Here is a 16848-nt window from a genome sequence, read left to right as displayed (position 1 = left end):
CTATTGATCTTAGAGATTTGTAAAAGCTGGTGGGGGGTATTTAGGTCTTCAGTATTGCCCGTGCTAAGGGTTCAAAAATCATGAGCCAGGCTCCCCACATATCATGATTAAGGCTACAAGTTGGTCACGGATTCCAGGATTTTAAAATGATCTCCACGACTTCAGGCTCAGGCTTCCATGATTTATTGTTTGTTGTCCACATCCTGTCCGTGACTTTTACTAAAAATACTCCTGACAAAATCTTAGCCTTACTCATGATTAGCTTAACAATCATGACCTATATATTTTTAGAAGTTGGGTTCTCTGAACTTGCTTTTAGAATACACATGAGAGGCAATGGGTAGGACACTGGACTGGGACTCAGGAGACCTGCTTCTAGACTGTGAGGTTTTGTTCTGTGTTTGTACAGCACCTCACCAATGGGGTCCTAGTCCTTGACAAGGGTTGATAGGAACCATGGTAATGCAAATAAAATAGTGAGAGGCCTGGTTCTGCCACTGGCCAGCTGGGTGACATTGGGCAGACCCCTCCTGCCTCAGTTTCCCCATCTGTAAAATGGGGATAGCTATACTGACCTTTGTAAAGCACTTTAAGATTGCACTTATCCATAAAACTCAGAGCTAGATGGTGGTGGCTATTTTTCAGCTTTTCTCTGCAGTCACAAAGGCTAGAAATGTAATTTAAAAAGAAATGACATGACATTCTGATGTAATCATTGAATTTCAGGCATTCCATAAAACATCAAATAGCACAAGAGCTGGCAAAGCCTGGATTTTTTTTTTTTTTTAAAAATAAGGCTACTTGCAACCTGTGTCCACGTTCATCAAAGTCAATCGGAGTTTTACCAGCAATATTTAAATTGGCACAGAGCCTATACAGCATGGTCTTGAATTCATCCGGCTGTGTTCCTTTGCAAAAGGCCAGTGCAATGTCTGTGCACTACTTAAGTCCCACGTAAGCCCTGTTTTGAGGGCTTAAATGGTGCATGAGCCTTGTGCCAGTCTTTTGCATGGGAGTGAAAGGTGCTCTCTTTTGGTTTGGCGGGGGAACGCAGACAGGTGACTGGAATGGATCCAGAAATAACTACACTGACCCACCCTGATTCATTCTTATTTGTGTCTTTCAGGTCTGACAAAACCTTACAAGACATAGTGTACAAACTGGTCCCTGGGCTTTTCAAAGGTACAGATACAGACAACAATAATCAAATCAAGTAATAATGGTGATGATTTGGGGGTAGGGCTCTGTGCTGCCCCAACTCTGTTCCTGTTGAAGTCGATCCCGTTATGTCATCGGAAGCTGGGTTAAAGCGCGTGTGACTTTGCCACCCTTACACCCTGTGCAAAGACAAAAGTTGTGCCCTTTTCACTATACCAGGTTCGTTACAGAGGTACAACCTGCTTTAGTGTGGATGCAGTTATATCGGTATAAAGGTGCTTGTTCTGGTATAGCTATTTCCATAGGGAGAATAAGCTATACCAGCATAAGACCCATTTAAACCAGCATCACTGCATCCACATGAAGGCTTATACTGGTATAACTGTATTGGTAAAACATCACACTCCCAACTGGGCACAAAACCGGTGTAGACCAGGCCTGGATCTTCTATTCTCCCTCTCTTTTCATTCTTTCTTGCTTTGATCTATCTTCTCTTGCAGATGAAATGAAGAGGCGGCGTGACTTCTATGCAGCCTATCCCATGGCAGACGGTAAGTGTCTGCAAACAGGAATAGCCTTGGTCTCTCTTCTCTTCTCCTCTGTCTTGACACTGAATACATTTTGGGAGGGGTTTAACATCTCTCTCCCTGCTCCCTGTGCAGTTCCCAATGGGTCGAATGAGGATCGTGGGGAAGTTTCCGAACAAGAAAAAGGGAACCTGACAGATGATGAAATTGTCAGCTTATCCATAGAGTTTTACGAAGGAATGAGGTAAGATTTTGTTGTTGTTGCTAAACTCCTCCTGTTCTGAGTCAAAATCTTGCCCTTTCTGGCTACCTCTAAGATCTTATTTGCGGGAATGGATTGAATCCTGAAGACTGTTCTCAGCGTTCTCGGTCTTTACTCAGGTAAAGCTACAGTTCAGATCAGTGGGAGTTTTACCTGTGTAAAGACTAAGGTGGGAAACATGTATGCCTCTGCGTAGGGCTGGCACAAGCCTTAAATACCTTAACTGCTCATATGGCCCTTATTACCATATAATCTGAGCACCTCACAAGCTAATGTATTTATCCAGCACCCCAGTGAGGCAGAGCGGTGGTGGTGTTCCCATTTTTACAGATGGAAAATTGAGGTACAGAGCGGCTAAATGACTTGCCCCAGTTGCAAAGGAAGTCTGTGGGAGAGCAGGAAATGGAGAAGTTTTAGGCTAGCGCTCTAACCACTGGCCCATCCTTCTTCTCCAGCCTGCGTATCCCTTAAGTCTCCCTTTTGCTTGCCCTCTACTGAAAGATGTGATTCATCCCTATGCAAAGTATAACCCGGTAATGGCTAGACAGATGGTGAGCTATGATCACTCCTATTGACTGGCTGTCCACTTGTGTCTGGTGTCTTATACTCGAATCAATCTTTTTGCGGCAGGGACCATTGTTTTTTGGTTCTGTGTTTGCACAGCGCCTAGCACAATGGGCCCATGGGTCCGTGATTAGGGTTCATAGGCACTATGGCATTGCATCCTCTTCTATTTATATTACCTCCGCTCTCCCCCTGCACCATGGTCCACTTGTTTGATCTGAGCAGCTCGCCGACGTTCGGGAATTTATCATCACAACACCCCTGAGAAGTAGGGACATGTTAATGGATAAAATTTTCAAAAGTGCCTAAGACCCAGCCCCTCACAGCTTCCCTTGAGAAGACTGAACAAGTGGTGCGTGGCTGCTAGCACTCCTGCACAGGGTGAATTTCAGCCAATCCGTTTGATTTTCCACTCCTTTGCATCCGTTTCATGCGCCTCCGTCCTCCCAGGGGTGACTTCTGACTTACCCTGGCGTTAGCGAGAATCTGATCTAGTCTGTTTAGTTCAGCGGGGTGTGGGTGGTTCTGGCTGGTTTCGAGTGGGACCAGATTAAAACTTCACCAGCTATTTAGGCAGGCCCACTTGTAGGGATCCCACATATCTCCAGCACCATGGCCTGATCCAAAGCTTATTGTAATGAAAGGAAGGACTCGCGTTGGCTTTGGAGTTGAAATGCTCTAGCCAGAGTCACCCATATACGTTGAACTATACACTCACGGGTCCCGTTTCAATGGGAGTTAGGTACCTAAGCACCTTTCTCAATCCCAGCCCATGCGATTTATTAACTTCTAGGGCTGAAAATAAACCCCATGCATGGTTTGGGAAGAGACTTTGAATACTCTTATTTTCTTCAGCAGCAGAGACCCTGAGTAAGATTCTGGATCTGTTTAACACTCCCATTGACTTCTAGTGGGCCAGGGTTTCCGCCTGAGTGCTTGATTGCCCTGGAAGGGTTTCCTTGCACTGCATAGAAACAGCTGGAGTTGACAGGAAAGATAAGCATCCAGGCTGTTCTTTCACCAGGACCTGGACGCTATAGTTCTATAGGTGACTTAGAAGTGGCTTTTTACAGACTATAGAGCCTCAGGTGTGTTGTGGATGTGCAAAGACTAATTAAGCTTATGAATGGAGGGCTTGTCATGTGACCTGAAGTCCTCCCTATGGAGCATTGTAGCTGCAATACACAAGCTAAAACAAAGCACTGAATAGAGCATATTGCAGTCCCGATGCCTTTTATATGCTAGCTCTATGGCTTAGCTGGAGATGATTAGATTGTACGTGCCTCTCCACCACCGCACATCCAGAGAGAAATTAACCCTTGTGCCACGACTGCCTTGGCAAGCTTAATATCCCCTCTCCGGGGCTAAGGGGGTGACTTTATTTTCTGTTACTTTTTTACAAAAATGCTCCTTCTGTCCCTTCTTCCCTAGAGATGAAAAGAAAGGGACGATTGAAAACGGGGACGTGGAGAAGGAAAAAGTAAGTGCTGCCAAGCTGATCGCTTAAAGAGACCTGCAGGTAAACAAAAAGAGGTCCCCGTCAGTGCGTTGCTCTTCCCCTGGGAAGGAGGCAGCGGAAGGCAGGGCTGATGCTTCCTGCACCAGGGCAGCTCCGTTCCGCTAGTGCATGCACTAAGGTTTGTGCAAATTCCAAAGATCTTGAAGCGGAAGCCACATTTTGTTTCTTTTGGCAGGGGGTATGAGACAGCAACAGATGATCAATTCTTTCCCCTGGCCTTTGAGCTGCAGCTCCTCCTGCCCCAATCATCCTGTCTCCAGTTCTCCCCTGGGTTTTACACATAAAGAATCAAACTTATTCCAAGAAATGGCTTTTTATGAAGGTTGGGTGCTGTTCAAAGGCCTATGACCGATCTATGCGTTGGGGCAGATAAGTCAGAACTATTAGTCTCATGATACGGGTGAGGAATCTGAGAGGCAGAAATCAAGGCCCACTTTTTCAGCAGGGGTCAGTGACTTCGGGTGTTTCAGATTTTGGATTCCCAACTCTTGAACATACCCTGCTACTCTCCCAAAGCATGGACTTTTTGCCCGGATCTTCAAGAAGTATTTAGATGCCTAACTCCCAATGATTTCAATTTGAGGATCTGGATCCGACTTTCAGAGGGACTGAGGCCCTGTCGCTTTTATTGATTTCAACTACAATCTGGGGTGGTCTTTGCTATTTACACAACAATCAAGGAACCACACAGACACAAATTCTCTGGCCTGTATTATACAGGAGGTCAGACTAGATGCCATAATGGTCCCATCTGGCCTTAAAATCTATTAATCTAAATAATGGTGTTTGCCGTATATACACGCCATGCAAGGATTAGCTATATAGATACTACGGCGCTGACTGGGTCCTGGCAGCTACTAAAACAGAACACAGTGAGCATCACTGGAGAGCTCACAAACTATTTAAAGGGATACCATCCTATTCCTATTCACCACAAGGACCCTCTGAAAGGCAGGCCCAAGATGTCTCAAATTGGGCATCCAAAAATCAGTGGCCACTTTTGGCAATTTAGGCTCCCAGGCCCCAGCCCCACAAAGCACCTCTGTAACTTGAAGGACAATTAGTTCTAATTCTTTGTTGGGCCAGGGCCTGAGTGAACCTTGCCCAAGGGCCACAAGCCGTGTGCTGGATGAGGTTAGAACTCAAGACTTCCTGGCTCCCAGCTCTGTGCTTAGCGCAAATGATCTGAGATAATTCTTTTTTCCCTGGAGTTTGGGAATATTAACCCTGATAGAAGAAAGATGAGCTCATATTGAAACTGAAACATTAGTAAGGAGGAAATCAACGCAGACACAGGTGTGTAATCTGTTTGTGTCTGTATAAAAAGACTCTTGGTTTTCTGGTTATCTAATAGGGGCTTTTCTGCTTACACTGTGCAGCCCTTGAGAGATCGAATGGTCTGATTTTAGTCCAACCGGTTAGCAAGATATTTCTTTTGTTCCTATGTAATGGGGTGTGAGTCATTTATGTCTCAGAGGCCTCAGAGTTAAAAATCAGTCCAATGTATTTTTTGACTGCTGCTGTTTTCTCTGTGAGGCACTCTACCCGCTGCTCCCCACCCTGGTGTTACAGAACCCGAACAGTATAGATTGCAGCAGAGCCCTTTGCGCATGACCTGCAAGTCTTTCATGCCCCCCTGCTCTGTGTGTGTATGATAGATTTACAGCTGCTCCTGTACGTATTTCATCCCCTCTCCTGTTCCAGTTGCTCAGCTCTCAGTAACGCTCTTCCCTTCCCCTCCTCCCCCTGCCTTCCCTCTGGTCTGGCCCCAGAAGAACGGTGTAAGGTTCCTCCGGTGTCCTGCTGCCATGACGGTCATGCATCTGGCTAAATTTCTCCGCAATAAGATGGATGTTCCCAGCAAGTACAAAGTGAGTAGCGAGCGACTGGCAATTGGTCCTTGGTCACTGCTTGATCTCCTGACCTCCGTCAGGGTTCCTTGCAGTGCGTGCCCACTGGTGCGGCACCCCTTAGGCCGGTTGTCTTTTTGGATGGCCGTTTATTACATCCACGGAAGGTGTATGAGCATTTAAACAGTGGGCCTTGGACAGTCCCTTCTTACACCCCTCATTCTAAATACACACGGGGGTGCTTGCTGTGTTCAAAAACCACATGTCCCCATTCTCTTTTCAAGAGAAGACTTAATGTTGTTATTGTTGGATATACTTAGATATTAAGCTCTTTAGGCCAGACCCGTTATGTTTATACGGCACCTTGCACAACAGGACCCTGTTTGAGACGCTATTGCAATACAAAGCTATATTATGTATGATGGGCATTATTGTAGCACCTCAGGACCCCCACCAAGATTGCAACCCACTGTTGCCTAGCGCAACGGGGCCAAATGAACAGCTGGTGTCAAGTTGCATCACTCCATTTGAAGTCAACAGCCTTGATTTGCACCCGTTGAGTTGCTGCCCCCATCCGTTTCAGAAGAAGAGCATTAACAGGAGGAGAGCGTATCTCAGAGAACCTCCTCCCTTTCCCCCAAAATAAAACCAAACGCAGTCTTGACACTCCGGCAGCCCCGCACCAGCGCAGGAAATTCCGATCTGAGACCTCCCCAGAAACAGACATTTCTTTCTGGAGATTTACTATGTGTTTCTCTTACTGAAAACACACACTTCTTTAAAAGCTTGGCCATTGTCATAATACTACTTAGCACTTATTCACCCTTCTGTACAAACATTTGCTAATTAAGTCTTGCAGCCCTCTTTTAAATAAGCATCCGCTGCCTCATTCTGTACCCATGGGGAAGTTAGACTTGTCCAGAGCTATTCAGCAAGGGTTGGACCTCAGTCCGCTAGACCACCTTCACCTATCCAGTCTACCTAACAGTGCCTTCTTCAGAACGATTCTGACACTGATTCCCAGGGCCTACCAGGAGGGGACCTGATGTGGGTACGCTGGACCCGATTCACTGCATTTTGTATACAGCCACTCTGATTCAGTAGCATTTTTACATTCATTTTGCACTGGTGTGAAGACTGGGCAAAGTGTGGGGCAATGGTTAATTCAGCCCCTGACTGCCTGATGTTCAAAAGAAGCATAGAACCCACTTTGGCACCAAAGTAAGTGGCCAGATTTTCGATAGAACACAGCTCAGTGGGTGTTGGGCTCTTAGGAAAATCTGGTCTAAAGTGGGAATGGAGCACTATGAAATCAGATCCTTATTTAGATGCCTAAATGGAAGCTGAGCTCTGTTGAAGAGGAAATCTGACCCTTCTGTCCAACCATGGATTGGGAAGCACGCTATTTGATTTTGCCCTTGGGACCCTGGGGAAAGATTCACTTTGGTCTGTATTTATCAGGTGGAAGTTCTCTACGAAGATGAACCTTTAAAGGAATATTACACGCTTATGGACATCGCCTATATCTATCCTTGGAGAAGGGTGAGTAAAACTCCCTCTTCTGTGCTGGAAGTATCTTTGTCATTTATTGAGAAGCAGTGTGGTCCAGTGGGCAGGGCAATCACCTGGGATCTAGAAAACACGGGTGCCAGCCCTACCTCCATGGGTCACTTCCCTGTTCTGTTTCCCCTCCCACCATTTGTCCGCTTAATGTCCCATCTCCGAAGCTTAACATCTAGAGCAGGAGGCCTCGGAGTTACTACAGAGAATTCTTTCCCTGGTGGCTGGCTGGCGGGTCTCGCCCACATACTCAAGCTCTAACTGATCACCCTCATTGGGGTCAGGAAGGAATTTTTCTCCCAGGGGAGATTTGGCACAGACTCTGGGGGTTTTTCACCTTCCTTTGCAGCGTGGGGACACAAGTCACTTTTTGGTCTGAAGTAGTGCAAATGGTGGATTCTCTGCAACTTGAAGTCTTTAAATCAAGATTTGAGGATGTCAGTAACTTAGCCAGAGGCTATGGGCCTATTGCTGGAGGGGGTGGGTGAGGGTCTGTGGCCTATAATGTGCAGGAGGTCAGACTAGATGATCATGATGGGCCCTTCTGACCTTAAATCTGAGTCTTCAGTACTGGGTTCCTCTCTCTCTCTCCCCATTCGTGCAGCGCCTAGCGTAAGGGAGCCCTGATCTCTGTTGAAGTCCTTAGATGCTACTGCAAGACTCCTAATGATTAATACCAGTTAATACTAATTTTCAGGCAATAACTCTGCCCCTTTGCAAATTAAATATTTTTGTGATGACCAGGTGTCTTTTCAGTAGTAGATAATGACAATAGTTAGGGGGAAGGTTTCAGAAGGAGAGGTTTATTCTTCCAAAAATATCTTGGACCTCAATTTTCTGGACATGCTGGGCACCCACCACTCCAGCTGCAGCTAATGGGCGCTGTGGGGTGCTAAGAATCTTGCCAAATCTTATGATTTTATAAAATGATTTGGTCTAAATTAGCTGTTACAGCTCAAGAGAGATCTTGGAGTCACTGTGGATCGTTCTTTGAAAACTTCCACTCACTGTGCAGCAGCAGTCATAAAAGCGAACAGAATGTTGGGAATCCTTAAGAAAGGGATAAAAAAAGAGACAGAAAATATCCTTTTGCCTCTGTATAAATCCATGGGACACCCACATCCTGAATATTGTGTGCAGGTGTGGTCGTCCCATTTCAAAAAAGATTTATTGGAAATGGAAAAGGAAAAGGTTCAGAAAAGGGCAATAAAAATGATTAGGGGTATGGAATGGCTTCCATATGAGGAGAGATTAATAAGATGGGCACTTTTCAGCTTGGAAAAGAGACGACTAAGGGGGCGATATGATAGCAGTCTATAACATCATGACTGATGTGGAGAAAGGAAATAAGGAAGTGTTATTTACTCCTTCTCATAACACAGAAACTAGGGGTCACCTGATTACATTAATAGGCAGCAGATCTAAAAACAAACAAAAGGAAGTATTTCTTCACATGCCACAGTCAACTTGTGGAACTCCTTGCCAGAGGATGTTGTGAACCCTGTTACAGTCTTGGCCTTCAAAAAAGTAGTAGATAAATTCATGGAGGATAGATTCATCAATGGCTATTAGTCAGGAGGGCAGGGATGGTATCCCTACTCAGTTTGCCTGAAGCTGGGAATGGGTGACAGGAGATGGATCACTGGATGATTCCCTGTTCTATTCATTCCCTCTGGCATTGGCCACTGTTGGAAGACAGGAGACTGGGCTAGATGGACCTTTGGTCTGACCCAGTCTGGCCATTCTTTTGAAGAGGGACCATTGCGAGTCTGACCTCCTGTAGAACATGGGCCACAGAACTTCCTACAAATACGTTCTAGAACATGGTTGTGGATAAAAGCTTGAAAATGTGACCATGAAAGGCAAAAGAAATCAGAAGGCAAATTTTAAAAACCCCCACAACAAAATCTAGTTTATAAAAATCTCGTGATTTGGGGGGCTTGACTTGTGATTTTTGACCCACCCCATCCCCACGTTAGCAATACTGTATTCAGCGACTCTGGGGAAAAAAACCCAGGTCCCGACTATTACCCACTGCCCCCACACCTGGAACGGGGTTGTGGCTGACACTTCCAAAGGGGCATCAGAAGGAGGGGAAAGTGCAGGGTTTGAAAACTGAGATCAATCAAAAAACATGTTTCCCTTGTTGACACTTTCTCTGCTAGCACATTTAATTAGAACCAGGTGCTCTGAAGAGCCTTGATTCATGCTCCCAGGCCGCGGTGGGGCGAACTTTCAACAACAACCCTCTCCTAGCCAGACGTAGCTGCCCTGCACAAGTCAAGTTTTGTTTGTTTGTTTTTGTTTTTAAAGGGGAAAAAGGGTTTAACGTTACCCTTCTAAGTGATCATTTCAAATGAACTCTAGCAGCTCTAGATTTCACCTTTTGTGGCTTGAGTCTTTAAAGTGCTTCAGCTCCAATTCAGGAAGCTCAGAAGGACCCAGATCAATGGGAGTTATGCACCTAAACACCAATGAGGATCTGGGTTAAAAGTACTGTTGAAGTCGATGGGACTTCGTCACATGGTTAAGCTGCTCTGTATCTAAGGAACTTGTCTGGCCCATATCACTGTAATATCTGGATCTCACAATCTTTAATGTATTTATTCTCAGCAGCCTGGTAGGGAAGTACTGTTATTCCCCTTTTACAGATAGGGAACTGAGGCACAGATGTACAAAGGTATTTCAGTGCCTCGCTACCACTGAATCACCATTTGAGGATCTGGACTTAGGCACCTAAATACCTTTGTAAATCTGGCCCAGAGAGATTAAATGTCTTGCCCAAGGTCACACACAGTCTGTGGCAGGGCAGGGTCTTGAACCTGGGTCTTAGGTTTGTGGTCTAACACCTGGAACATCCTTTTTCTCCTAACACAGGATCGATAGATTGGCCACAGATCTAATCTAGTCCAATATCCTTTCTCTGACAGCAGTCAGTAGGACATGCTTTAGAAGAACAAAATTCCCCTAACTGCTAGTAGTTAGAGATTGGCTTAAATCCTTGTGCATTTAAGCCCTTCTTAAATGTTAATATACACTTTGGAAGAGAGACTACCTACTTATTTTATCTGTGGGTGTTCTTGTTATCTATGTAAACATCAAGTCCTTGTTTGAATCTTGATAAGTTTTTAACCACCATGACATCATGTGGCAATGAGTTCCATTGTTCATTTGTGAAAAGATTATTTCCTTTTATTGCTTTTGAATTTGCCATCTTCTAATTTTATTGACTTGTTCAAGTGCTTTCCTGAATAGGAACACATTTTGAACAGGCGTGCATTGCCTGAAGTGGGGGCTTAAGCACATGCTTACCTATTGATTTCAAAGGGACTCCCCATCTGCTTAAAGGTAAGCATGTGAATCTAAGGGCTGTGCTGGACCTTGAGACACCAGCTAGGAAATTTTAGAGAGTTTTCAGTGGGATATTTTTCACATTGCCACTTGCCAGTGCGTGGGTTTTAAGATGCATGTCCATTTGAATTCCTGAATCCTTCATCACTTATTTCTGGAAGGCAGCCTGAAAATCTTTTCCAGAGACTAGCTTTTAATCTTTCATGAACATCTAAATTCTTGAGCCAGCTGGCTCAGTTCCTGGAAAGACATCTCAGAACTTGAAATTTTACAGGTGTGCCTGGAAAGAGCCATTGGAAATTCACGGGAAAATAAAACAATAAATCCTATATCCAAAGGATTGTGCACTTGCACAATGGGGCCTCATTCATCAGTGCCCTGCACCTTGTGTCGTCATTCAGACTAGTGGGTGTTGAACACCATGATTCTGGTGTAAAAGGCTACACAAAGTGCAGGACAAGGGAGAACTGTGACCATAAGATTCAATCCATTTCCCACTGAGAAACCAAATGGCAAATCTTCCATTACAGCCAATGAAAGCATGTTGGTGCCTATAATTTAATATTTCACTCATTCTGCCCTCCACTCTAATATCCAAGTACTGAGATTTATTTTATTTGAGAAAAAAATTCAGACTATTTCAGTCCTGTGTTTTCTCTTTAGCTTCATTCTTAGCTCATAGTTTGGATATCCAGCCAGCCTGTGGAACTCACTGGATTGTGTATTATGGAAAAAGAACATAATGTCCTATAACAAACCATTTAAATGGCACAGTCCATTCATAGAACTTTTTAACCACCATCATTATTACCTCAAAACTTTGTCAGGCAAGATATTTTGAAAATGTTTGTCAGAACTTAGAACCTACCTGTTTGCAGATGTTTCTTAATAATACGTAGTGCTTTCAATTCCTAGATCTCAAAGCGTTTTATAGATTGCAATGTTTTAAATGACATCGACACATTTTAAACAGACTAATATTAATAGAAATAGTCTGTCTGAATTAAAAACAAAACATGAAACAGATCTGGGTTAGATTTTGAACATGTCTTGCTACTCTCCCAAAGCATTCAGCAACCAGAACTTCAGTTTTGTCCCAAGTATCAGGGGGTAGCCATGTTAGTCTGTATCCACAAAAACAGCAAGGAGTCCGGTGGCACCTTAAAGACTAACTGATTTATTTGGGCATAGGCTTTCGTGTGTAAAAAACCCACTTCTTCAGATGCATGAATAAATCTGTTAGTCTTTAAGGTGCCACCGGACTCCTTGTAGTTTTGTTCCAGAGCCTGAGAACTCCTAAAGTTAAACTGATAAGGAGAATTGAAACTGACCGGTCTACTTACACTGCTAAAGCCGAATGGAATATAAGAGGGGAAAAAAGGAAACAAATTCATAAACGATAAAGTTAATATAAATTCAAATAGTTTTAATAATGAGGTGTTATTAGCAGCACAGGTAAGGACATGCATTTGGTTTAAGTAGGATTTTTAAACTGATAGGAGAGGAATGGAGATAAAGGAACACTCTGTATGCATCTATCTTCAGAAGATGCTAGCATGAACCATTTAAATAGTACTTCAACTTCAGATTTTGTTTTGATGTTTGCCATTTTGAGATTTTTACAACATAAGCTTCTGTTACACAGTTCAGTTAATTTAGGAGAATTAAACTTAACTATGGAGCCACAATAGCGATGCCATAATAACTGGGCTTTAGACAATCATTGTATTGAATTGTGCCCTGATCTAGCAAAGGACTTGGGACAGATTTAAGCATGGGTTGAAACGCTTCTTTGAATTGGAGCCCTGGTTGAGTTTTTAAATATGAAGTTACACCCTAGGGTATAGCATGCTCTGGTGTCAATTCAGTTTCTTTACACTGACGATTTTAGGGGCAATGTTCCCAGGAACAAATGGCAGTCAGATGCCTAACTCCTGTTGACAGCTAATGGGAATCAGGCACCTTGGCTACCCCTTTATGCCTTTGAATCTCTCCCCCTTTAGCTTCGCTTCTGAGTCCCAAACTTCTGTCCCAGACCTGAAGAAGAGCTTGTGTGGCTCAAAAGCTTGTCTCTGTCATCAGCAGAAACTGGTCCAATAAAAGATATTATCCCACCCACCCTGCTTCTTTAATATCCCAAGACCAACAGCTACCCTACCTCTGTCCAGACTAATTGGTGTTGATATCAATGTGATTGTCTCTAAAAACACTCATGTGAACATCTTTTGTCTCCCTGTAGAATGGGCCTCTCCCTTTGAAATACCGAGTGCAGCCAGCTTGCAAGAGACTAAAACTGTCCCAGCCTGCAAACTCTGAGTGCACCAACACCAGCGGGGCATCCGAGTGCGAATCCGTCAGCGACAAAGCAAACAGCCCAGCCACCTTGCCCGCCACCTCCTCGTCCCTGCCAAGCCCTGCCACACCTTCCCACGGGTCACCCAGCTCCAACACCACCACGCTAAGCATCCCTGCCCACCCCAGCACCCTGCTCAATGGCACCTCGAACTGCCACCAAATGCCACCCTCCTCCAGCAGGGGGCGCAAAATGACTGTGAATGGCAGCACAGCATCCGCCTTGACCTAGAGGGGACCCCTGGGGCGTGACTTTCCATTTTATATATAAATATATATGTGTATATAGGAAAAAAATTATACATACTTATTTTCTATTGATTGACCAGATTAATTTAAAATGCAAATAACAGACACAAAATGTGGTGGAGTATTTTTTAATGATTTTTTTTTTTGTGTCTTCAACTTATGGAACTTGCATGCCATGAGCCCAAGTTTAGGTAAAAGCTGCAGCCCCTTCATTTTCTGTACCTTCGGTCATCCCAGGAGCTACTGGACTCAATAGTAACGGATACACAGGTAACGGCAAAGCACAGGGACCGAAAGCCTCAATCCTCGCCGTAAGTGCATTTGGAGTTCTGCCACTTTCTTCCAAAAGGATGAGGCTTCTCCAGGCATTTCTTAAGAGTCACGTCTGATGTCATGCTTGCGTCAGCCTCGCCAACCCCCTTTCCTGACTGGTTTAGGGATGAAGAACCTAAAAGCAGGTGGTGTGTGTTTTGTGCATGTGGGCAAGCAGGAAGGGGGTCTTACAGCTTTGTAAATCCTGCAGCTCTTCCGCTATCCAAACTTTCATTGACGTTAAGCCAGAGGCTTGCCTGGAGTTAGGGCCACTGGCTAAAATTTCCAAAAGGGCCTAAACGATTTAGGAGCCCCAGTTCCACTGAAAATCAATGACCTATGTGATTTAGGAGACCAAATCACTGTGGTGCTTTTGAAAATGTTACCCATAGGCTATTTCCAGAGCAGCCTAGGGGATTTAGATACATCTACCATTAATTTAAAGGGAAGAGTTGGTCTGATTCCCCTCTCCCACCCACAAGAGTGCACACAGCCCCAGTTGAAGCCAGCAAGAGCTGCAGGGGTTATGCACTTCTGAAAATCAGGTCCCATGAGTTTCATTTTTCAAAAGAAGTCAGGGCCAGATTTCTGAGAACATGGCAAAGTGTGTTGTTCCCCCCCACCCCCCCCCGTAAATCTTGCCCGTATGTATCTACATCCCCTAGCCTGCTTTAAATTTCTCAGTCAGAGGCGCCTTCCCTGGGTCCCTTTAGAATGACAGCTTTGCCCACAGCCTTGTTGCAATGTCTTATCTGATCATCTTAACAATCACTGGGTAGTCTCCCAGGAGAATTTCCATCCCTCTGTAAATACATCCCTGCTCCTGTCTTCACTTCATAATGATGTTCCCCCTAAATTTCTGTGCAGTGGGGCAGGAAGGGTGAGAGATCTCCGCTTTAAGGGCCACCAAAGCACATTCCATTTGGAGGTGGACTTGGCGAAGGGATCTAAAGAACCCAGGAACTGGTTTTGCAAAAGGATGTGGCTTTGTCTCCCCCATGTAAATTTTCTTCTCCTTTGCAGAGTAGATTTCTAATGACTATTTGAGGCTTCGATCCTGCAAAGATTTAAGCATGTGCTTAACTTTACACACTCCAAGCAGTTCCATTCATTAAGCACGTGCCTTAAGGGTGGAACGTTCAAGAGGATCTAGGCAATTTAAGAGCACAAGTCATTGATTCCCCCTTCCCACAACCCCAAAGGAGGCCGAGGGATCTAGCCCTTCAAGTCAACAGAAGCTGGGAATCTCTCCTGGGCTCCTTAGTCATTTAGGGCTCTTTTGAAAATCCCACTCTTAAGACTTTGCAGGATGCGGGTTTTAAGTAACAAACACCACCTTCAAAACAGGGAGTACTCACTCATTGGACCCATAGCAGCATTTCACATAGCCTCAACTTTCATGAGCTTGAAATAAAGTGAGTGGGTGGGAAAGGAAGAGAGTTAGGGCTCATCCCACCAGGAAACCAGCATTTCAGTCCTTCCACTGTGGTGATGGTTACAAGGAGTGTGGATTTTTTGGTAGGGTGGCCAAGATGATGCTAAAACTAAGAACCAATGTATTTCCCCATCAAACACTCCGCTCTCCATTTCTTCCTCCTCAATAAGTCCTTGCTTGCTAAAAAGATTAAATTTGGCATTTCAAACCTTCATTTTAGATCTACCCTATCCCACCATCTCCCCTTCATCCTCCTCATGCTGGATTTTAAAAAAATAAACACAGTGCCTTTAGAAAGGTGGCTTATTTGTGAAAGGGTCAGGGTCGAAAAGAAAAGAAAAGTGTTTTCGTTAAAAAGGCTTGTAGCTTTATAGTGTCTGGTGCTGCATTTTGCTTATATCTTGTGTTATGACATTGCCCCCATGCAGGGGGTGAGAAAACGCACAGGTCCCATTGCAGAGAATTCTCTTGTCATCCACTAAAGATTTCCTTCCAAGCCGCAGCAATCCTTTTCCTTTAGGGTAAGGGTGCATGAGTTAGCACGCATTAGGGGCGGGGTGGAAGGGAAGGAGTAAGTGTCTGCATTCTCAGAAGCACACGTTCTCTTGGGCCTCAAGAAGCTTATTCCCCTTATTCATTCATGGTGGAATGAATTAATAAATACATAAGTGCCTGCAGATCCCAGGAACAGGAAAATTCCTGCAGGGGACAAGAAAGAGTCAAACTGCTAGAAAGGAGCTGGGTTTTTTTCTGCAGGGGCCACGTGTAGAGGGGGTGGGAAATCTTGAAGGCATATTGAGACCGACAGGAGTGGGGAAGGGAACTGTGTATACAGACCCTGACTCCACAAGGTCAGCGAACATGGATTTTAAAACAAAACCCTAAAAGTTTTCTCCCAAAGAATTGGGAGAATTATCCCCAGCAAGAATGAGGGATCTGAGGGGCAAAGAGAATGTACACTTTTTTTGGAGGTGGAGGGTGGGTGGGCCATCCAAATCTCCCATGGAAGCAGCCAAAATGGGCAGAACACATCTTCGGTTGGGTCATGGGGGACAGGTGTGGGGGGAGAAATGAGGGGCAATTTGCATGTATTGAAGATGGCTCACTGCGGCCATGCATCATCTCATGGGAGGAGAAGGCACACAGGGTAAAGAGACAAAGTTGCCATTGTTCTTAGTCTTTCCATTTCTGTTTCTTCCCCTTCTATTGGCTGGGGCTGGACTGCAAGCTCAATTGTTTTTCACCGGGCTTCATGAGTTGAAAATATTCACCGGACTTTGATATCCCTTCTCCTTGTACATAGGCCAAAATGGACCAAATGAGGCACTTCCACGGCCTCAATTTTGGGGATTTGTTCCTCACCCCCATATGGTACAAACCAAATTGCTCTGTATGTTTGCATCCTGTATGATGTTTTAATGTCCAGTAATATATTTGGATATTCATATATCGTTATTGGTTAAACATTTGTATAACTATACAGCTTTGTAAATGTAATAAATGCTGCAGATTGTCCTTCAACTTGTCTGTGTGTGTGCAGATCTAGTCATCAGCCCGCCTAGCCTTTCAGCCTGCCTATGTCTGTCCAGTTACCAGCCTGTCCATCAATCTGTGTATATCCATCTGCCATCCTCTCCTTCCCCCATCAATCTGCTCTGTAAGTCAGCCTGCCCATTCTTCTACCTATCATCCATCCAGCCTCTCTCTCT

The 16848-nt window shown here is 44.6% G+C and overlaps 1 protein-coding gene across 3 annotated transcripts in view; it reads left to right on the top strand.

The window, feature by feature from the left end:
* PCGF2 (polycomb group ring finger 2) overlaps positions 1-16660 on the top strand; it is a 36362-nt gene extending 19702 nt beyond the window's left edge. For 2 of the 3 annotated variants that reach the window (XM_084615642.1, XM_084615643.1), the window contains exons 4-10: positions 1127-1182; positions 1659-1709; positions 1821-1929; positions 3943-3991; positions 5803-5901; positions 7342-7422; positions 13031-16660. In XM_084615642.1, coding sequence (XP_084471768.1) covers positions 1127-1182; positions 1659-1709; positions 1821-1929; positions 3943-3991; positions 5803-5901; positions 7342-7422; positions 13031-13375 — 790 coding nt within the window. In that variant the 3' untranslated portion in view covers positions 13376-16660. The remainder of the gene's footprint in view (positions 1-1126; positions 1183-1658; positions 1710-1820; positions 1930-3942; positions 3992-5802; positions 5902-7341; positions 7423-13030) is intronic. The other variant, XM_084615644.1, reaches the window with a different exon arrangement.
* Positions 16661-16848: the final 188 nt, after the last annotated feature.

This window comes from Lepidochelys olivacea, assembly GCF_965140295.1.
Source record: "Lepidochelys olivacea isolate rLepOli2 genome assembly, chromosome: 27".
Lineage (NCBI taxonomy): Eukaryota > Metazoa > Chordata > Testudines > Cheloniidae > Lepidochelys > Lepidochelys olivacea.
The sequence above is the reverse complement of the archived record's forward strand: the minus strand, read 5'-3'. Positions and strand labels throughout refer to the sequence as shown.